We start from the raw sequence: 23765 nt of genomic DNA, 5'->3' as shown, positions 1-23765 counted from the left end.
CACTGGCCGTCACCATGATGAACAATTAATCAGACTCTTCCATCTGCACTATCTGCACCTTTTGACTACTGTCTTTAATGTCTTTTTTATATTTATCCCGCTTATTGTATATTGTGTGTGTGTATAAGTACGGAAGAGCAAAGTGTAACCGGAGTCAAATTCCATGTATGTGCAAACCTACATGGCCATTAAAGCTGATTCTATTCTATTCTATTCTATTTAAAATATCAGATTTGGACTCAGAGCAGGCCCGGGGTGGGTAATCGGGAGAATCGGAAGAGTTCCCGGTGGGCCGCTTCACTTCTGGGCCGGTCGAAAATTTTATTTGTTGACATTTGTCACGTTAGTCCATCTTCTCTTAAAGTGGGCTACACACGTTCCGCATTCTGACACCGCAGCCTCTGCATGGGTTCGGGTTGTACCATGCGAGGAAGTTCACCCCTCCCAAATAATAGAGTTGGTTCAGTCCATTATGGAACCAACCAACTCAATTTGGGAGAGCGCTCTAATAGAGTTGGTTGGTCCTTAGCCGTCTTTTCCAAAAGTTTTCTCAGCTCCGGATAGCTGGGCGGCCCGACCGCAACGATACGCGTCAGGGAGGATGGACGGGAGGAAGAGGGCAGGAGGGGCTGGAAAAGCCAGGTTGAAAAAAAGAAAGGCATTGGAGGAGGATGCTGCCAAATGTGCCAAGCTTACAGATTTATTTTCAAGAGGACAAACACAAGTGGCAACTGGTAAAGAGAGACAAAGGCCTAATGATGAGCAACATAACTATTCGGCTAACGTTGTAGCCTTGATTAATATCATTGTAGCGTTGTCAACCTATTCTCAAGCAAAATATTAAATTGAATTAAAATATGTGCCTTTTTATATCATCCAAAATATGGCGATCCATAGACTTTGCAAATATTACGCAAATATTGATATATACTATTGATATTGAAGTATGCAGTAATATCACTCTTAATTTTTCTTTGTAGCTTCGGAGCAGCAGATAAGAGTCTCCTGCTGAAAATGATGAGCCCGACATTTGCCATGAGGAGGCCATGACGACAGGGACAGATAGAGAGGATAACAGAGGAAACAATATGATTTAAAGTTATATATTCTAAGAAAGAGCAGTATATATATGACAGTACTTGATGAACCAACATGCATTGTTTGCTCAGAAGTGGGTGTAGTAAAGGAGTAAATCACCACTTTATAATACTCATGCAGAAAAATGATAATGATCATGACCATGACGGCCCCCCATGAGGTATCACTCCAACAAATCTGGCCTACTGCCTCATCTGAGTCTGACACCCCTGCTACGCCCTTCTGCCTTTTTTAATGTTGTGCATATTTTTTGTTAACTTCTCATCTTAACCCTTGTGTTGCCTTAGGGTCATTTTGACCCGAATCAATATTACACCCTCCCCCCGCTTTAGGATTAATTAGACCCCATTCAATGTTTAATGTCGGTGTTCTTTCGGTAGTCAACAAACAAACATAAAGTGCCTCACACTTAAACTTGGAAAACAATATTAATTCTAATAATTTTATGGAGGTTTCAATTGCTGGCGTCAAATTGAACCCAAAGGGTAAAATATGTTAGTAAATATAAAGGTAACAGGAGGGTGAAACATTGAATCGGGTCAAAATGACCCAAAGGCGGGGGGAGGGTGTAATATTGATTCGGGTCAAAATGACCCTAAGGCAACACAAGGGTTAAGTGGATTATTATTGTTGTATTTAACCGTTACATTATTTGTTGGACCATGGTATTAATAAAAGAACTACAGGATAGTAAGAGCTGAACTGTTGCTTCATTTATCCAATTTCCACTACCATGAAAAAAGTGGGCTGGTCTTGAGCCTGAAATTCCCTGGCTGAAAAGTGGCCCCACTCCGGCCCTGACTCAGAGATTCCAGTGAATCCTTTTGATGAGACCTGGAAGCCTTTTATTAACTATTTGAGCAATACGCCAATCCAACAGGAACTAGTTCACTGTTTTTTTATCATAACGCTGATCGGCTTTCCCAACTCGGCTTCTTCACCTGCAGCTGATTCTCCGTCGTCTCTGCCGCTGTCTTCCCGATTACCGCCGAGAGACGCCGAGCGAGCGTCTGAAAGGAAACGTAACCATGCAGACGACCTGCTAGCCGATCGATCTCTTCTCCCCTTCTTCGCTGCCTCTATCTCTGACGCCAAAAGATCATTCTACAAAAAACTAAATTCAATCTTCTTTCTCTAACCCCATTAAACTCGTCTCTATATTTTCCAACCTCCTTGACCTCCCCTGTCCCCCTCCTTCCACACTTCTACAGAGCCACTTTGTCGTCTCCTTTACTAACAAGATGGACGACACACGCTCCTCCTTCACTAATCCATCTTCTCTCACTACAATTCCATGAACTTCTTCTTCATCCCCCTCTCTTCCCTCTTTCATCCCCCTGTCTCCTGATCGCTGTATGCCCTGGTGTATATTTGGATGGCTTTTCTCCCATCAACCGTGACCAATTATCTTCAACGGTTTCTACTTCGAACACGTCTACCTGTCTCTTGGACCCCATCCCGACGAGGCTGCTTAAAGACGTTTTGCCTTTAATTGGCGGCTCTCTATTAGATATTATCAATGTGTCTCTGCTAACAGGCCACGTACCACACTCCTTCAAAGTGGCTGTTATTAAACCTCTCCTGAAGAAGCCCACTCTGGATCCAGAGGTGTTGGCTAACTACAGACCGATCTCTAACCTCCCCTTCCTCTCCAAGATCCTTGAGAAAGTGGTCGCAAATCAGTTGTGCGACTTTCTATATCATAATAGTTTATTTGAGAAATTTCAATAAGGATTTAGAAAACACCACAGCACCGAGACGGCACTGGTGAAAATTACAAATGACCTCTTAATGGCAGCAGATAAAGGACTCCTCTCTGTACTGGTCTTGTTAGACCTTAGTGCTGCGTTCGACACCATTGACCATGACATCCTGTTACAGAGACTGGAGCAGTCGATTGGCATTTCAGGCACGGCAGTAATTTGGTTTAAATCCTATTTATCAGATCGATCTCAGTTTGTATTTGTAAACGATGACGCCTCGATAACCACCAATGTTAATCACGGAGTTCCACAAGGTTCTGTGCTTGGACCAATTTTATTTACCTTATACATGCTTCCTTTGGGCAATATTATCAGGAAACACTCCATAAACTTTCATTGTTATGCAGATGATACTCAACTATATCTATCGATAAAACCAGAGGAGAGCAACCAACTCGGTAAAATTCAAGCATGTCTTAAAGACATAAAAACATGGATGACCTGCAACTTCTTGATGTTAAACTCAGACAAAACCGAAGTAATTTTAATCGGCCCTGAGCACCTCAGAGATCAATTATCTGGTGTTGTGGTTTCTGTAGACTGCTTTGCCATAGCATCCAACACCACTGTAAAGAATCTTGGCGTTATCTTTGATCGGGACTTGTCCTTTAACTCCCACGTAAAGCAAATCTCAAGGACTGCATTCTTTCATCTACGTAATATTTCAAAATCAGGCACATCTTGTCTCAAAAGATGCAGAAAAATTGGTTCACGTTCGTTACTTGAGACTGGATTACTGCAACTCCTTATTATCAGGCTGCTCTAATAAATCTCTTAGGTCCGTCCAGTTGATCCAGAATGCTGCAGCTCGTGTTCTCACTAAAACTAAGAAAGAGATCACATCACTCCTGCACTAGCTGCTCTGCACTGGCTCCCAGTAAAATCAAGAATCACTTTTAAAATTCTTCTCTTAACCTACAAAGCCTTGATTGGTGATGCACCATCATATCTTAAGGAGCTTGTAGTACCATATTGCCCACTAGAGAGCTACGCTCACTAAATGCGGGACTACTTGTAGTTCCTAGAGTCTTAAAAAGTAGAATGGGAGCCAGAGCCTTTAGTTGTCAAGCTCCTCTTTTATGGAACCAGCTTCCAATTTCAGTCCGGGAGGCAGACACAGTCACCTCGTTTAAGAGTAGACTTAAGACCTTCCTCTTTGACAGAGTTTATAGTTAGGGCTGAATCAGGTTCACCTGGTCCAGCCCCTTGATATGCTGCTATAGGCTTATAGCTGCCTGGGGACGTTTTAGGATGCACTGAGTACCTATCTCCTCTTTTTTATCTCTCCTTAGGGATGAATTTTCATCTCTCTATCACACGTTACTAACTCTGCTTTCTCCCCGGAGTCCTTTTGACTTCACGTCTCATGGGGTCATCGGACCCTATGAGACGGCATAGATCCTATCTGCTGATGGATCATCGAGGTCTGGGTCGTGGAATTCCTGCTCCTGACTACGCCACTGTCCTGTTGAGACTCCGCCCACTGTTGAGACTCCGCCCACTCCTCCTCCCCACCGCCATCTGCCTGATGGATCGTGGAGGTCTCCATCGTGGAATATGCCTACTATGAACTATTCATACACTCTGTCATATTCATTGAATGTATTTTAACTCTAAATCTGTCCTTCTGTACACATTACATCTATTGCATCTGTCCATCCTGGAGAGGGATCCTCCTCTGTTCTCTCCTGAAGGTTTCTTCCCTTTTTTCCCCCCTGAAGGGTTATTTGGGAGTTTTTCCTGGTCCGATGTGAGGTTTTGGGGCAGGGATGTCTATGTGTACAGATTGTAAAGCACTCCGAGACAAATTTGTAATTTGTGAAATTGGGCTATACAAATAAACTGAATTGAATTGAATTGAATTGATCAGGTTCTTACCTTAGTAACCTACGGCGCCCCGACCACCTGACCTCTTGACCCCATCCCATCTCACATTCTCCAGGCTGTTGCTTCTGACCTTCTAACCTTTCTCACCCATCTTATCAACAGCTGCTTCTCAACCGGCCGTTTCCCTAACCCTCTGAAGGAGGCGAGAGTGAACCGTCTCCTGAAGGGAACCACCCTCAACCCGTCTGAAGTCAACGACTACAGACCTTTCTCTCTTCTTCTCTCTCTCTCCAGAACTCTGGAGCGAGCTATCTTCAACCAAGTGTCCTCCTACAGAGAGACTCCAGCAGAATCTGCAGGACCAGTAAAGGAGCGGCAGACCAGCGAGAGCTTCTTCAGTCCCAGCTTGAAGAAGCTCCAGAGCCAGATCTCCAACAGGCCTCCGAGGAGCAAGTGGTACCAACACTTGATCCCACGATGCAGAGGTAACAAGAACCTAAAGAGACTATGACAATGTAAAACAATTTAAATGCATATAATCATGACAATACATAACACATGAAACACAAGACAATACCAGAAAAACGGATGTGTAGTGTCGCGATTGAACCAATCCACGAGTACGCGTGCAGGAGAGACCAGCCGTACTGCAGAAGGATTTTAGTTGAACTTCAATCAGGTTTATTCAACAGAGTATCACACAAGCTGAATGCGTGTACTCGGGTCTGTAGGAAGGGCCTCCGCTCGCTCCATTCCTGACAGACTGACATTCCAAAAGATTAGTGATGCATATAAAGTCTTTAAGAGCATTGTGATTGGATTTGCATAATAAGTAGGAGGCGGCCCGTGGTTTAGACTTAGGAGCCTCATTGGAGCACAGGGTGTAGTCCAGCCCTCCAGGCCCCACCCAGGTCTTCCTTCTCCAGCCATCAGGAGTGTGTGCATGTTGTTTCTCATTTCTGTGTATATGGGGTGAATTGACTCGGCTTGAAGAGTTCATGTGCGGGACAAAGACATGATTCACTTGTTGCTTTTTTGAAGATTCTCTAACGAGCTCGGGAGTCTTAAAATAGTCTTATCTCTTTCGGGATGGGACGAGCTGTGGCTAGAAGGTCGGTCCCAGGATAGTTACAAAGGGCCAGTGTAGCTGTGGGTGTGGGGGTGGCAGAGAGAGAGCCAATGTGTGTGTGAGGGGTCAGAGAGGGCCAGTGTGTGTGTGTGAGATGCTGTGTGGCAGAAAGAGGGCCAATGTGCTCAGCGTTCCACTCTCATTCTAAAGTGTCTATATACTGTTGTGTATTTTGCATTACAGCTCTTAAAGATTCCAGAGGCCCACAAGGTGTCCATGGTATAGAATACCATTGCTTAGAGCTGGACCAGATGGTTTACATTAGGTAGCATGAGATCATGGGAGGGGGGGCTAGAAGCCCGCTCGAAACCATTGCCAGCCCATAGATTCGAACATGACGCCTCCTCTTTCCTCTGTCTATATAACCCGTGACAACATGATAAACCATTGGGCTTTCTCAATTCGAATCCTGAGAGTCTCCAGTCGTCCTAGGCGTCTGTCTTTGACACGTACCTTGTAGAATAAACTTTGTGTTCCTATCAAGTATTGTGTCGCTCGAAACTTCTTCTCCATCATCTCAAGGGACATGAAATATACCACAAACTTGGCGTCTACGAACAGTCACATGTGAAAATACTCAAGACAACACAACGGTGAGCATCTGCTGGCTTCACTGATATACCGGTTCATCAATTGGAGCTGTGTGTGAAGTTTTTCCGTGGTCGTGAATGATTTCACCGTGTAAAACGATTTTTTCTGTGTGGGAGGGTGATGTTGAATTGATGGTGGAGGTTTTTTTTTCGTGTTAAATTTTGATTTGATCTGCGCAAAGAATGCACAGAAGTGGGGAGTAAGATTAAAGTAAAAGAGTTGTAGAATAGCAAATGTTATTATAAGTGTGTTAATTAGTAGGTGCAGATTATTCAAAAATAAGGCCTTTGATTTGTTTTAACATTAAGACGCGTGAAAATTAATCACAAAATATCATTTTGCTGAATAGTCCGGTAGGAAAAGATAAAAGAGACTAATTAAGATAAACCTGGATCCAGGTTAGGTCAGGTTAGATCCAGGTTAGGTTAGGCCAGGTTAGGTTAGGTCAGGTTAGATCCAGGCCAGGTTAGGTTATTTGAAGTAATAATGGTAGGACAAGAGTTAATCGAGGTTAAAAGTGTGCAAAGAGATTAAGAGAGAGATTAAGAGAGAGAAGGTTAAAGGACCTTTTGGAAAATGATCATAGAGCTGCTTAAATCGGATAGAACATAGTCAAAAGAAATTAGTACTGGCTTTACGAGATTGAGAAATAAAGTACGATTGATGCTCCCACTCTGCGGTTATTGACGAATAAATGCACGAAGCAGCCTCTCATCGGAAATAAAGTCTCGGACGGTAGCAGAAATTAAACCTTAAGAGAGGAACAAGCGGCAAGAGCATGCTAATACGGATGAATGGTATAAATGACTGATTTTAGGAAAGAAAATAGCCATTTGTGCGACGTGTAGGCACATTGCCTGATCACAGCTGAGAGAAAGAAAAAAGGCAGAGCGCTGCACCGCGGGAGCGCGCGCAGTGTGTGTGTGTGAATTTGAGGAATGCAGAATGACGTGCGCGCCTGTGTGTGTGTATGGACTAAATGATTGCCAGATGTCTTTGAGGGATGTGTGGGAAATATGTGCGAATGAAACTAAGCACGCCTTACACATTTAATCTACAGAGAACGTAAAGAGAAGCATGAGCGTCCTGTTGAGGAGACTAGCTAGTTAATGAGATATTGATTAGTTTAAACATGAGCTTCCTTGAGGAATAGTTACGCTAGCAGTCATAAAATTAAATAAGCTCCTTTAGGAAGGGTGCGTGAGCCCAGCTAGGGGGGAGAGACACTTCGTAAAATTAAATAAATAAAAGAAAACTAAGGACTTTGAGTTTGACTAGTGGTCTAGCGCTGGGCCGCAAGGAGAACAAGGACCTTTAGGTAGACTAGTGATCGCCCCCTGGTGGTCCATCCCCCCATCTTAATCCTTACGTCTAAAGGCCAAGGGGTTCTGGGGTGGACTGGGAGTGAAAGGTGTTTGGTTACACAGATGGAATCAATCTGCTTCACCTCACCATGCATTCCGTGGGAAAAAACACACAGTTCTGTTGAGAGGGAACTTTTTGTGTGAACTGCTCTTATTAAATCTAAAAAGAGGTTTTGTTTTGTGTTTGTTTTTGTTTTAATTTGAAGAATTTAATGAAGGTTACATGCTGATGATAGAACCTAATCATTTCATATTTCTTTCCTTTTGTTCATGCACGATGAATGAGATTTGGACTCTGAAGGACAAAGAGGCGTTGACATCAAGGAGCCAGTCCAGGGCGTGGCCGCTGACTGACGTGCTGACTGACGTGCTGACGTCACCGATGTACAGCAAAAGAGGCCTGTACTAACTTCACAAACTCCTTGAGCAATAACCCTGCATTTGTCAAACTGAGACTTTTGAGAATATCGATCTATTTGCATAACACATGAAGACTAAATGCTGTAGTCAGTTTTAAAAGAAGAATAACTAAATAAATAGAAGGCTTGGCAGCTGATTGATCATTGGTTAATTGGTTAATTAATTTAATTGGTTAATTAATTTAGTTGGTTAATTGATTTAATTGGTTAATTACTTTAATTGATTAATTAATTAAAAATACAGAATAAAGACAAATAAAAACAGAATAATGGGAAAAAAGTGCATTAACAATCCAAAGCTGATTACTCCTGTCGATGTAGTGCAAAGGAATAATCCTTTAATCAGCAGCGTCACAAACGTTGCGAAGATCTCTGAGAAATGGTCTAAACGATGGCCTCAAATTGACCGACCGTGGCCCTTGGAGGGGACACTTAATCCAGATGTAATTAAAATAATGCATGTACTTGTATCTACCTACAAGGCAGAACAGAAGAAGGGAAATCAGGGAAAGAAACGCAAAGAAAAGAGACAACTCGAGCTTGGAGTTCTCCAGCTATTTGCAGATGAGGGACAGAAAATGATTGCAGCTGCGTCAGTAATGTATCCCAAGATAGTCTGTCCTCAGGTCTCAGTGTCCAGTCAGAAGGGGCGTCCTCAGATCAGTGACGAGAGTGATCAGGAAGAGGTCAAGGGGGGTTGCGACCCCAAAGCCAAGTGGAGCAGAGCAGAAGAGGCAGACGACAGCGAGGAGGAATACAGCGATGAAGAAGACTCCCAGATGACTTTGAGTGAGGTCAGAGAGTTGCAGATAAGAAAGAGAGAGTTACTGCAATCTAATAAAGTGTCAGCACCAGGAAGCATGTTCCCAGTGATCATCAGAGAACAAGGTTTTGAATATAGACCATTGCAGAGCACCGATATGTCAGCCATACTTGAAAAGCTTCCCATTATCGAAGATGGAGCACATCCTTGGATTGCAAAACTCGAACAGATTTTGGTCGGAGATCTTCCTGCGATGGGAGATATTAAGAAACTACTGGCTAATGTCGTTGGCGTTTACAGTATGGAAGAAATTTTAGAGAAAGCTGGACTTAATCAATACATAGGAACAAGTGTGAATGATTCAGACCTGTTTGCTGCGAGTAGAGGTCGAGTGTTCAGAGCACTGAAAGATACATTCCCGACGAACGTGGATCCAGCCAATATTTTGATTGAACCACTCGGACTGGAGGAAAATCCCAGATCCTTTGTTTCGAGGTCTCATCAAACGTGGATGAATGTCACAGGTAATGATCCAGAACAAAATCTTATGGACAAATCGATTTTGAGAGGCAAAATCCTGATGGGGTTGCCGTTGCCAGTACGAAGCAGATTGGCAGAGGTGGTTGGCCTTGGAAACATGAAGAAGAGTGTCTACACAGACCATATAGCCCACCAGGTGGAGCTGTATCGGAAGAAGGGAGATGATTTGAAAGAACAAGATCAAGAGACCCTCAGGAAACTTCATGAAATACAACTGGTGAGTGACAAGGCTGAGAAGAAGCAGGCCCTGATGCAGAATCAGGTCCCATCAAATCAACCTGCACCACAACCGGAGCCGAATCAAGCTGAGTTCCAGTCGTTCGAGCCATATCCAGCGGTTCCAGTTGCCGTCTACCAACAGCCAGTCTTTGATTATGAACAATATTGGACCGGTAGTGAACTTGAAGGTCAATATTACACTCAAGGATGTGACTGTAATGAAGAAAGATGCTTCTGTAATTATTAAACAGGTGTAGACAGATTTTCACGATGGCCTGAAGCGTGTCTAGCTGAAAATGAATAGTGCTCAACAAGTTGCCAAGCAAAATACTAATAAAATGTGTCTATAAAACGGTGAAAACAATTTTAGAGAAAAACTAGGAGTTAAACAGCATCTTGGTGCAAAAGAATACACTTTTTTTTTTAGATCTTATGATTCTTAGAATCCTAAAACATTTTTGATTTGATTTTTTGCTCTTTAGGAACTCTGAAGAGTTCCGAGTGGGGAATTGAGATGAAATAAATGACAATATATTAAAGAGACAAAAATGTTTGGTGATAATTCATGTTTGATGTTTTGATTTGCATCTGTTCTGTATGCAAGATACTGGTTCTCTTCTGTCATTCTAGAGAAACAACTGTGAGGTGATGGAGTGCTGAAGGACTCCAGTGTTGAATGAAACCAGCCTCTCAAAACGTGAACATGACGAGTGACCTGAAGAACTTTGAACGAGAACTGGTGATGGGACATCCGGATCATCGAGGAGACGAGTGTCAAGGCTGCTGAAGAACTGCAGTGATGTCTTCTCGTATATGAAATATTAGTAATATTAAAAATGAATTTTCTTGTTTAGGTGTCAATTGTTGGGGAAACGATATTTTCTGTTGTTTGGTGAATATAATGGAATCTCAGATGTTCTCTTTTCGTGACGTTTAGGGACAGAGGTGATTAGGCAGGGATAGGTCCATGCGGAGGGGCGATGGGTTGACCAACTTGATCCTGGACATTATTGTTTCATTATTATTTGCTGAGAAATTCCAGGTGTATTCGTTGGAATCATTTCCCTACACAATTTGCTAAACATTCCTTATTTCAGTGGTATGGAGTTCGATGCAAGGTTGCCTTGGCAGAGGGACCGTGAAAGAATTTTCCTGTCTACATTGTTGAATTGATATTGCAAGAAAAGATAACTGCCTGACAGGTTTTTCAATTTCACAGATAAATACTTCATTTTACACCACTTTTACACTTCATACAGTCACAGTAATGTTAGAACTTTACTGTAGGACGGGGTGGTATTTTTGTTATGATAATACATCTGTATGTTTGCATTGATTGTTTGTTTGTTGTCGAGAGTTTATTAACTCTCGAAGGGAGGTATGTCGTGTATTTTGCATTACAGCTCTTAAAGATTCCAGAGGCCCACAAGGTGTCCATGGTATAGAATACCATTGCTTAGAGCTGGACCAGATGGTTTACATTAGGTAGCATGAGATCATGGGAGGGGGGGCTAGAAGCCCGCTCGAAACCATTGCCAGCCCATAGATTCGAACATGACGCCTCCTCTTTCCTCTGTCTATATAACCCGTGACAACATGATAAACCATTGGGCTTTCTCAATTCGAATCCTGAGAGTCTCCAGTCGTCCTAGGCGTCTGTCTTTGGCACGTACCTTGTAGAATAAACTTTGTGTTCCTATCAAGTATTGTGTCGCTCGAAACTTCTTCTCCATCATCTCAAGGGACATGAAATATGCCACAATACAACCTATTTTCTATAAATCTAATTCTAAAGTAGCTTAATCTTAGCTGAATACACTTGTGTTGGAGTCTGTATCAGCTTGACAGTTTGTTTAGCCATCTTTATTTTCGGGGTGATTTGCAGCCGAGTGTGAAGCGGCGGGATGAGAGTCAGCACCTCCACATCTGAGGCCATGGTGCTCTGCCGGAAACCGATGGACTGCTCCCTCCAGGTGGGACAGAGTGCCCCAAGCGAAGGAGTTCAAGCATCTCGGGGTCTTGTTCACGAGTGAGGGTAAGATGGAGAGAGATCGGTGCGGCTGCAGCAGTAAAACAGGCGCTATAGCGGACCGTCTTGGTGAAGAGGAGCTGGGCCGAAAGGCAACGCTCTCAATTTGCTGGTCGGTCTACGTTCCAATCCTCAACTATGGTCACGAACTTTGGGCCGTGACCAAAAGATCAAGGTCGCGAATATCCACCGTAGGGTGGCAGGCTCAGCCTGAGAGATAGGGTACCGAGCTCAGACATCAGGAGGGAGCTTGGCGTTGAGCCGCTACTCCTTCGCATCGAAAAGAGTGGTTCGGGCATCTGATTCGGACGCCTCCTGGACGTCTCCCTTTAGAGGTTTTCCAAGTACGTCCAGCTGGGAGGAGACCCCGGGGAAGACCCAGGACACGCTGGAGGGATTACATCTCGCTGCTGGCCTAGGAACGCCTCAGGATCCTCCAGAAAGAGCTGGAAAATGTTGCAGGTGAGAGGGAAGTCTGGGTCAGCCTGCTGGGTCTGCTGCCCCAAGACCCGACCCGGACTCAGCGGATGAGAGTGAATGGAAGCAAAAATAAGAAGAGAGCACTCCAAACAAGGCAGATCATCAACGCAGCAGTAAAGTACAGTAACTGTAATTGTATCACACAAAAGCTGCGTCACTGGACCGATAACTGATGAAATACAGTCTGCTGACATATTCTTGGTGGAGGATCTCAACTCAACAACGCTCAGCAGACTGGATCGCTATGACAGCAGCTACAAGCACAACAGGAACACTCGGGTTCATAAAATACCCGATGACAAAGAACAGGGCAGGTAAAGCTAAACAAAACAAACACGGTGACTACTCTACCCAGATGATATTCTCTTCGTGGAGATGGCTTCGTAGTGGTTAGTGGATAGAGTCCTCCCAGTTGGAAGTGAGTCACTGCCCCAAACGAGGGAGGTCCAGTTTCTCAAGGTCTTGTTGACAAGTGAGGGAGTCGAATAAATGTCAACTTTACCAAAACCAGAACAACTTAAATGAGTTCTCTCGTGTGTGAGTTAACATGTGATTTTTTAAATGACTGCTCAGTGTAAAACATCTTTTACAGAGTGAGCAGCTGAACGGTTTCTCTCCTGTGTGAGTTAACATGTGACTATTTAAATGATTGCGCTGTACAAAAGATGTTCTACAGACTGAGCAGCTGAAAGGTTTCTCCTGTTTCTCTCCTGTGAGTTAACATGTGACTCTTTAACCCTTGTGTTGCCTTAGGGTCATTTTGACCCGAATCAATATTACACCCTCCCCCCGCCTTTGGGTCATTTTGACCCAATTCAATGTTTCACCCTCCTGTTACCTTTATATTTACTAACATATTTTACCCTTTGGGTTCAATTTGACGCCAGCAATTAAAACCTCCAGAAAATTATTAGAATTAATATTGTTTTCCAAGTTTAAGTGTGAGGCACTTTATGTTTGTTTGTTGACTACCGAAAGAACACCGACATTAAACATTGAATGGGGTCAAATTAATCCTAAAGCGGGGGGAGGGTGTAATATTGATTCGGGTCAAAAGGCAACACAAGGGTTAAAGGTCCTCTCTGTGCAAAAGATCTTTTACAGACCGAGCAGCTGAAAGGTTTCTCTCCTGTGTGAGTGAACATGTGACTCTTTAAAGTTCCGCTCTGTGCAAAAGATCTTTTACAGACTGAGCAGCTGAAAGATTTCTCTCCTGTGTGAGTTAACATGTGTTTCTTAAAATCTCCTTCGAGGTGAAATCTTTTCCCACATTTAGAGCAGCTGAATGGTTTCTGACTAGAACTACATTTTGAATCACTAACAGAAACCTCATCATTATTCAGGGAGTTTAAACCTGATTGAGGTTCTCTGGTCTTCTTCCAATCAACAGTCTGTTGTGCACCGACAGATATGCTAAGAGAGGTTCATGTCATTTATGTTCGCTTTCTCTCATTCCAGGCTTCCTGATTGTTTTCACCTGTCATCACACCTGTCTCCTATGCTCATCAGTGTCAGCCCCGCCCCTGATTGGTCCCACCTGTGTCTTGTTAGCATGTGCTTAAATTCCCCTGTCAGCCAGTGTTCCTTGTCAGTTCGTCTGGTCATTTGCCATGATCAGGTCGGGTTATGTTGTGCTCTTGAAAGTTTTTGATCCCTCACTACGTGAGCGCTTTCATTTTGTTCACTGCAGAACCGAAAATAAAGTACTTACAAATACTTTATCTCTGTCTCCCGGGTCGTGCAATTGGGTCCTACTTCCTAAGTGTCTGAGATCGTAACAGAACGAACTGACCACATTATGGACCCAGCCGACCCAAGAACGCTTCACGCCGCTCTGTCGGTACAGGGCGTGACGATTTTTCATCACGAGGAAAAACTGGACAAAGTCAGCCGGGAAATACAAGAGCTGAGAGGACGCCAGGCCGGGGTTCAGGAAGAATTATCTACACAGATGCAACAACTGGTTGCCCAAATGAATAATTTTTTCAGTCAACAGACTGCTCCTCCGGTGACGTCATCCACAGCTGAGAATTTGCCTGTCAATACTCCAGCTGACGACCCAGGTCAGGCTGTTTCCTTCCCGTTACGGCTGGCTCTTCCGGAGAGATTTTCCGGAGACTCTTCGAATTGCAGAGCCTTTCTGGTACAGTGTGATCTGCATTTTCAACACAACCCAGCAGCTTTTTTTATCTGAGCATGGTAAAGTGGCGTTTATTGTGTCTCATTTAACGGGAAGAGCTGCAGCCTGGGCTACTGCAGAATGGTCTAGAGACACCGAACTATGTTACTCATTGGCCGATTTCATAGAGACTATGAGGCGCATTTTTGACCACTCATCGCCTGCTACGGAGGCCAGCAGAAGACTGTTTCAAATACGTCAGCTCAACCGTCAGGTGGTTGATTATGCCATCGAGTTTCGTACAGCAGCAGCGGACAGCGGATGGAATGTTCCGGCTCTTCGTGACGCCTTCATGACAGGACTTTCGGAACCGATAAAGGACCAGCTGGCTCCACTGGAGACACCCGGGATCTGGAATCCCTCATCGCTGTGGCCATCCGGATCGATAACCGTCTTGGAAAGAGAGAGGGAGCGTCGGCGCAACCGAGATGTTATTCCCAGCTTCCAGAATTCGCCTCGGAGGGTCGCCGCCAGCGGAGGATTTCCAGCTCATGTTACCGGACCATCAGAGGACTACACTTCCGAATGACTCCGGGAACCCATGCAGCTTGGAAGAACCAGGCTTTCTCTGGAGGAGAGGCAGCGCCGTCTCACGGGAGGTTGCTGTTTCTACTGCGGCCAGCCGGGTCATCAACTCGCTTCATGCCCGGGAAAAGATCGTGCTCACCAGTCAAAGGAGGCGCTGGTGAGCAAGTTTCCCGCAGACTTCCCTCCTCGACCTGTTACTCAGGTAGACATTTGTATTAACAATCAGACCTTTGACCAGGGTGTGTTAATAGACTCAGGGGCTGACGAAAGCCTTATAGACTGGGGCCTAGTCAAACAGCTAAAAATCAAAACTGTCCCGCTATCTCATCCTGTTAGTGCCAGTGCCTTAGACGGCCGCTTGTTGTTCAGTTACCCATTGCACTGAGCCCATACGGATTACTATAAATAAGGACCATACCGAGAGCATGCAATTTCATATTTTTGAGTCGACTCAGCACCCGATTATTTTGGGGTTTCCTTGGCTGAAGATCCACAATCCTCACATAGACTGGCCTTCAGGGAAAGTTAAGGAATGGAGAGGATTGTAAGGGCAGGTGTAAACTTTCGCAACCTGTTAATGCACCAACAGACTCTAGTAGGATCATTATAGATCACCCTGACTATCCTGATCTACACAAGGTACCTTCCTGTTACCATGATTTAAAAGAAGTGTTTAACAAGTCTAAAGCCTTGTCGCTACCTCCTCACCGAGATTTTGACTGTCCCATTGATCTCTTACCGAGCCCCATTCCCAAGGGAGACTTTACTCGATTTCGAGACCTGAGAGAACAGCAATGGATGAATACATCTCCTCTTCACTCAAATCAGGGATTATCCGTCCTTCATCGTCTCCAGCCCGGGCGGGATTCTTTGTGGGAAAGAAAGACGGGTCTCTGAGACCTTGCATAGACTACAGTCCACTAAATGACATTACGGTGAAGAACCGCTATCCTCTGCCACTCATGTCATCTGCTTTTGAACTGCTTCAAACGGCCAAGATATTCACCAAGTTGGATTTAAGAAATGCATATCACTTGGTTAGAATAAAACAAGGGGATGAGTGGAAGACTGGATTCAACACTCAGAATGGTCACTATGAGTACTTGGTAATGCCTTTTGGACTGTGCAATGCACCGGCTGCTTTTCAAGCTTTTGTGAATGAGGTTTTGCGGGAATTCTTGAATATTTCAGTGTTTGTGTATCTGGATGACATACTGATTTTCTCCCCAGACGCTAAATCTCATGTTAACCATGTCCGCCAAGTTTTGCAGAAGCTACTGGATAATCAGCTATATGTCAAGGCAGAGAAGTGCGAGTTCCACACAGAAGAGGTGTCTTTCTTAGGATACATAGTCTCACCTAATCATATCCAAATGGATCCTGCGAAAGTCAGTGCAGTATCCCAGTGGCCCACACCAGACTCCAGGAAAAAGGTTCAGCAGTTCCTAGGATTTGCTAACTTCTATAGGAAGTTTATTAGAATTTCAGTTCTGTTGCTGCTCCTCTGCATGTTCTGACTTCTCCTAAGGTTCCCTTCAAGTGGACCCCCCAGGCGGATCTTGCTTTCAAACTTCTCAGAGATAGATTCACCTCAGCTCCCATACTCACCATTCCAGATCCCCAGCGCCAGTTTATGGTCGAGGTGGATGCTTCCAATGAGGGAATTGGAGGAGTACTGTCTCAACGTTCTGCAGAAGACAACAAGATGCATCCATGTGCTTACCTGTCGCGGAAGTTGACAACGGCAGAGCGGAATTATGACGTGGGAAACAAGGAATTGTTAGCTGTAAAAGCTGCCCTCGAGGAATGGAGACACTGGCTAGAGGGTGCAGAGCAACCGTTTTAGTCTGGACAGATCACAAGAATCTAGAATATATAAGAAAGGCTAAGCGTCTCAACTCCCGTCAGGCCAGGTGGACACTTTTCTTTAGTAGATTCAACTTCACACTCTCTTTTCGTCGGGTCTCAGAATCAAAACCCGATGCTTTGTCTCGTCTTTACGATCCCGAACTAAACTCGTTAGAGCCCAAGACCATCCTTCCACTTAACCGGGTGATCGGAGCCTTTTCCTGGCAAGTGGAGTCAGGCGTTAAAGAGGCAAATGTCATGAATCCAGCGCCTAGCGAGTGTCCCAACAATCTGCTGTTTGTTCCTGAGGCTCTTCACTCCAAGGTCATCCACTGGGCTCACTCATCTGTGCTTTCGTGCCATCCGGGAGTAGCAAGAACAATGTTCAGGATTCAACAACGTTTCTGGTGGCCATCCATGAAGAAAAATGTGGCCGGGGATGTAGCGGCTTGTCCGGTGTGTGCGTGTAATAAGACCTCATCTCAAGTTAAGATGGGCTTGCTCCAGCCGCTGCCGATTCCCCATCGTCCTTGGTCACACATTTCGATGGATTTTGTGACAGGATTTCCCTCATCCAGAGGCAAGACTACGGTTCTAACAGTGGTTGATCGATTTTCAAAGATGGCTCACTTCATCCCATTGACCAAGCTTCCCTCTGCCAAAGTCACCGCAGAGGTCATGATGAATCACGTATTCAGGATCCATGGCATTGTTTCCGACAGGGGTCCACAATTCATTTCCGCCTTCTGGAAAGAGTTTTGTCGACTCATAGGTGCCACCGTCAGCCTGTCATCAGGATATCACCCTCAGTCAAATGGACAGTCGGAGCGTCTGAACCAAGAACTAGAGACTACGCCACGTTGTCTCGCCACCCGGAACCAGACCACCTGGAGTGACCACCTCACATGGGTCGAGGTTGCCCACAATACCCTTCCTACGGCGGCCACAGGTCTCTCTCCATTCCATTGTGTCAATGGTTTCCAGCCTCCACTTTTCCCTAACAACGAGGAAGAGGTGATGGTTCCATCGGCACATGCCATGATCAGGCGTTGTCGCAGAGTTTGGGCTGGTGCTCGCCAGTCTCTTCTCAGTTCAGCTCGGATGAAGGCTGTTGCGGACGTTCATCGCAGGGTCGCTCCTCCTACAGTCCAGGCCAAAGGTTTGGCTCTCTACCAAAGACTTACCACTCCATGTCGCCTCAAAGAAACTGGCTCCGAGATTTGTGGGTCCGTTTCCAGTGTCCAGAGTCATCAACCCGGCCTGGTACGCTTGCAACTCCCCAGGACCTTGAGAGTGCACCCAACGATTCACGTTAGTAAAATCAAGTCGGTGTGTGAGAGCACACTTGTTCCCGCCTCAAGCCCCTCCACCGCCCCAGTTCTTTGAAGGGGTGACGTTTACAAGGTCCGTAAGCTACTGGAGGTCCGTAATAGGGGAGGGCAAGCAATTCCTGGTAGACTGGAAGGTTACGGTCCTGAGGCTAGAAGCTGGATAGCTGCTTCATTTATCGTAGACAAGACTCTTATCCACGACTTTTACAATCAGCCTGGGCCATCAGGAGTTGGCCCTAGAGGGGGGGGTACTGTTGTGCACCGACAGATATGCTAAGAGAGGTTCATGTCATTTATGTTCGCTTTCTCTCATTCCAGGCTTCCTGATTGTTTTCACCTGTCATCACACCTGTCTCCTATGCTCATCAGTGTCAGCCCCGCCCCTGATTGGTCCCACCTGTGTCTTGTTACCATGTGCTTAAATTCCCCTGTCTCCCAGTGTTCCTTGTCAGTCCGTCTGGTCTTTTGCCATGATCAGGTCGGGTTATGTTGTGCTCTTGAAAAGTTTTTGATCCCTCACTACGTGAGCGCTTTCATTTTGTTCACTGCAGAACCGAAAAATAAAGTACTTACAAATACTTTATCTCTGTCTCCCGGGTCGTGCAATTGGGTCCTACTTCCTAAGTGTCTGAGATCGTAACACAGTCATCAGTATCTGGTTCTGAAGAGTCTCCAGTCTTTTCATCAGGATCTGGAGGTCTATCTGGATCTGCGTTCCTGGCTGGTTCTGGTCCTCCACAATCATCTCCATCAGCTTCTATTTCCATCTATTCAGCTTGTCTTTGATGAAGCGGAGAGGACTGAGCTTCCTCTTCAGCTTCACAGGAGTGAATAAGCACTTGAGACCAGCCTCCTCCAGCCCTTGAAGCTGCTCTCCCTCCTGACTGGTCCAGAGTTCCTCATGTACCTGCTTAATGTGTGGGGGCACTGAGTTCTCTTGGTCCTCCTGTTCCTCTTTAATGTGGGAGGGCACTGAGTTCTCTTGGTCATCCTGTTCCTCTTTAATGTGGGGGGTGGGGGGCTCAGGGTTCTTCTGGTCCTCCTGTTCCTCTTTAATGTGGGGGGGCACTGAGTTCTCTTGGTCCTCTTTAATGTGGGGGGGCACTGAGTTCTCTTGGTCCTCCTGTTCCTCTTTAATGTGGGGGGGCACTGAGTTCTCTGGGTCCTCCTGTTCCTCGTTAACTATGCACCTGGACTGGAGCTCCAGACCTGCTGCTCAAAAGGAACCTCTTCTTTAACCACCAACAGCTGCTGGACATCTGTGGAAAAGAGTAACATACATTTATACATCTTTTTAATCTCATATTAAACGGTTATAAGAAGTATATCACTGACAAATCTGTGAATTAGTTGTGTATGAGAGAAGCATGACCTCTTAATAAAAAGAACATTACATATCATGTAGCTGACACTTTTATCCAAATCGACTTACAAACTCAGAACAAGAATGAAGAAAGTCAAACTACAAAAATACCATAAGTAATACCATAATACAATAAATAATTCCATAAGTAATGATATTCAATTCAGTTTATTTATATAGCCCAATTTCACAAATTTGTCTCGGAGTGCTTTACAATCTGTACACATAGACATCCCTGCCCCAAAACCTCACATCGGATCAGGAAAAACTCGAAAATAAATATAATGAATATGACAGAGTGTATGAATAGTTCATAGTAGGCATATTCCACGATGGAGATCTCCATGATCCATCAGGCAGATGGAGGTAGAGAGGAGGAGTGGAAGGAGTCTCAAGAGTGGGCGGAGTCTCAACAGGACAGTGGCGTAGTTGGTGGCAGGAATTCCACGACCCAGACCTCAATGATCCATCAGGCAGATAGGATCTATGCCGTCTCATAGGGTCCGATGACCCCATGAGACGTGAAGTCACAAGGACTCCGGGGAGAAAGCAGAGTTAGTAATGTGTGATTGAGAGATGAAAATTCATCACTAAGGAGAGAGGAGAGGAGATAGGTGCTCAGTGCATCCTAAACGTCCCCCAGCAGCTGTCAGCCTATAGCAGCATATCAAGGGGCTGGACCAGGTGAACCTGATTCAGCCCGAACTATAAGCTCTGTCAAAGAGGAAAGTCTTAAGTCGACTCTTAAACGAGGTGACTGAGTCTGCCTCCAGGACTGAAGGTGGAAGCTGGTTCCATAGAAGAGGAGCTTGATAACTAAAGGCTCTGGCTCCCATTCTACTTTTAAGACTCTAGGAACTACAAGTAGTCCCGCATTTAGTGAGCGTAGCTCTCTAGTGGGCAATAAGGTACTACGAGCTCTTTAAGATATGATGGTGCATAGCCAATCAAGGCTTTGTAGGTTAAGAAGAATTTTAAAAGTGATTCTTGGTTTTACTGGGAGCCAGTGCAGAGCAGCTAGTGCAGGAGTGATGTGATCTCTTTTCTTAGTTTGAGTGAGAACATGAGCTGCAGCATTCTGGATCAACTGGAGGGACCTAAGAGACTTATTAGAGCAGCCTGATAATAAGGAGTTGCAGTAATCCAGTCTCGAAGTAACGAACGCGTGAACCAATTTTTCTGCATCTTTTTGAGACAAGATGTGCCTGATTTTTAAAATATTACATAGATGAAAGAATGCAATCCTTGAGATTTGCTTTGATATAAGTAATGCCATAGTGCAACTCAAGTGCCACTGAAATGCTAATCTATTTTTATTCAAGGTATAGTCGGAGAAGATGTGTTTTAAATTTTCGGTGGAAGATGTAGAGACTTTCTGCTGTCCTGATGTCATGCGAGCAAATGACAGAGCCGAGAGAATTAGTGAACACAGAGAAGAGGAGGGGACCCAGGACAGAGCCTTGAGGGACACCAGTAGTGAGAGGAAGAGGGGGACACAGGACAGAGCCTTGAGGGACCCCAGTAGTGAGAGGAAGAAGGGACACAGGAGGGAGCCTTGAGGGACCCCAGTAGTGAGAGGAAGGGGAGGGGACCCAGGACGGAGCCTTGAGGGACCCCAGTAGTGAGAGGGCAAGGTTCAGACACAGATCCTCTCCAAGTTACCTGGTAAGTGCGGTCGTTGAGGTAGGATGGGAAGAGGGAGAGTGCAGTGCCTGAGATACCAGGTCATGAAGGGAGGAAATAAGGATCTGGTGGTTCAATGTGTCAAATGCTGAAGAAAGGTCAAGAGCAGGGGTGTCAAACTCATTTTCACCGTGGGCACATCAGCCTCATGGCTGCCCTCAAAGGGCCGGTTGTAACTGTAACACGGTATAATTCCAACTACTACAGAATATATTGTTAAATAACTGTCTTTGCATTTGTTTATTGTTTATTTAAGTGTACTTATATAAATGTATAAATATTAGGGCTGGGCACGTTAACGCGTTAATCTTGCGTTAACGCATGAATTAATTAACGCCGACAATTATTTTATCGCTCGTTAACGAGGTTTTATTATTTATTTTATTATTGTAAAAGCGTGTTGCTCACAGGCTTTTATTTTGTAAAAGTCTGCTACTGACTGCTGCGGAATCGGAAAAGAAAGTCATTCGCGGTTTAACAAACATGGAGAATCTCAACAAATGACGGCAGGTATGAGACGCCCTCAAGACACACGTCACACGGAGAATACACGAGCTGTCTGAAAGGAGAGGACTGCAAAGCGACAGCTTCACAACGTGCTGTTGCTCTCATGGGGACGACTGGACATCGGGTGACCAGACGTCCTCTTTCCCCGGACATGTCCTGCTTTTGAGACCTACAAAATGCGTCCGGCAAGGATTCCAAAAACGTCCGGGATTTTGCTTCGTCGGATATTTGTGTTTCTCTGGGTTTTCATAAACTAGTATTTACCCCTTACAAGTTGTGGAAATGGTATCTCCCAGTATAGAGAACAGTCATTGGTCGACCGATCTCAGGGTTGCCAGATACACGATAATTATCCTCCAAATACAACCATTTTGAGCCTTTGGTACGATACTTCACCATCTCCAATCTTGCAACACTGAGCACCTTGCCGCTTCCACTAGTTCATTGTTGTTTGTGCGGCATGTACACTACTCCCATCGCCGCCGCTCCCATAGCACACTACGCGCTGTGCGTAGGGCACAAAGTCCTGAGGGGGCTCCACAAAATAGGCAACTAAAAAATCCTCATAGTTATAATAATTATAATACCGATATTATTTCAGTCTCGAAATATTAGACACCTTTTAGGCATGTATATCACAAAACAGGCAGAACAAGGGAGATGTTTAATCTCAGCACCCCCCGAGACGGAGTGTCCTCTTTTTCACAAACTCAAATCTGGTCACCCTACTGGACATCACTCGGTAACCACAATGACCTCGGAGTGACTGAGCATTATATTGATGAGAAGTGGGCGCTGCATTCACATGCCCTGACTGTGATGAAAACAGAGGAGAGACATGATGCTGAAACGTGCGCGGGACACTTTACTGAAGTTGCACAGCAGTGGAATGTGACAAATAAAGTCACCACACTGAGCAGATAGAGCACCAGAGATGATCGCTGCTGCGAGGCGACTGCCTTGATCATGTCCTGCTTCAGTCTCCAGCGCTCTGTCACAGTGTCTCTGCATAACAGTGCATTTGACAATGTCCTGACAGATTTTATGGCACTTTAGTTCATATGGCAGAACATTTAAAATAAGTGTCAAGTTCTAGGAATTGACTAACTGCACTGAAAGTGTTTTCTGGTGTCTCACTCAAACAGGGACAACACATGTTATGGCACTTTCATTCATATGGCAGAACATTTAATATAGAAGTGCGCTATACACTACTTTTGAATTAATTATTGGATTTTGCATATACAAATGCGATTAATCGTGATTAATCAGGGAAATCATGCGATTAAAAATTGTAATCGTTGCCCAGCCCTAATAAATATATATGCAAATGTATTTTAAATATTATGAAATAAATCCATTTCATTACATGTATCTTAACCCACATTACTTTATCAAAGATCAAACAAACATTATTACATTAACTTTGTTAAAATCTTTGTCACAGTTGAGACAGATGGTTCTCCACTGGTCTGGGGCAGTGGTTCTCCACCGATTTCTTGTAAAAATTTAGGAAATTTACTTTTAAAAATCTCCTAATTGCGACAGTAAAATTGTTTGATTGCCAGAGTAATGGAAGTCAGGGACATCCTTAACACATCTGCATCAGTCATTGCCTGGGACTCTGAGGAAAAACATATCTAGAATGTCTCAAACAAAAAAGAAATGACAGATGTCTTTAATCATTTAGGACTTCTACTTTGAAAAATGTCCTAATTGATACATTAGAATTGTTTGATTGCCAGGCTAGGGGAATTCAGATATGTCTTGAACACATCTGCATCAGTCATTTCCTGGAACTCTTGGGGAAATATATTTACAGGACTTCAAATAATCAGAAATGTGCTTTTTTAACATACAAGTCTGACTTTTATTTTTATAAACTCTACCTTGCTACAGTAAAAATGTTTTAATTTTAGTGTAATCTAAGCTAAATCTTAGAAACAATCTATAAAGATACAAAATCAATTCATTGTTTACTTTTATATGCTCGTGTATGATTTGTCGACATCTTATTTTGAAAAACGGATGTTGTTTCACGTGGTTCTTTCCGCTAACTTTATCAAAACCCTCGCGCGCTCCCCGATCGATGCGTTTACCGTGA

At 44.5% G+C, this 23765-nt stretch overlaps 2 protein-coding genes across 2 annotated transcripts in view; one reads left to right on the top strand and one right to left on the bottom strand.

Moving 5' to 3' along the window:
- The first annotated feature begins 5311 nt into the window (after nucleotides 1–5311).
- On the top strand, nucleotides 5312–10373 carry LOC130203987 (uncharacterized). The gene is made up of 3 exons (XM_056430456.1): nucleotides 5312–6410; nucleotides 8059–9858; nucleotides 10344–10373. Exons 2-3 carry the CDS (start codon nucleotides 8461–8463, stop codon nucleotides 10371–10373), a joined length of 1428 nt encoding a protein of 475 aa, XP_056286431.1. The 5' UTR covers nucleotides 5312–6410; nucleotides 8059–8460.
- Nucleotides 10374–13316: 2943 nt separating this feature from the next.
- The window catches only part of LOC130203184 (gastrula zinc finger protein XlCGF57.1-like), a gene marked incomplete at its 3' end in the record, with an annotated part of 21750 nt that continues 11301 nt past the window's right edge, over nucleotides 13317–23765 (bottom strand). Inside the window, exon 3 of the mRNA XM_056429108.1 lies at nucleotides 13317–13503. Coding sequence (XP_056285083.1) covers nucleotides 13317–13503 — 187 coding nt within the window. The remainder of the gene's footprint in view (nucleotides 13504–23765) is intronic.

Source organism: Pseudoliparis swirei, chromosome 13 (genome assembly GCF_029220125.1).
Source record: "Pseudoliparis swirei isolate HS2019 ecotype Mariana Trench chromosome 13, NWPU_hadal_v1, whole genome shotgun sequence".
Classification (NCBI taxonomy): Eukaryota; Metazoa; Chordata; class Actinopteri; order Perciformes; family Liparidae; genus Pseudoliparis; species Pseudoliparis swirei.
This window is presented reverse-complemented; position numbering and strand designations above follow the sequence as displayed.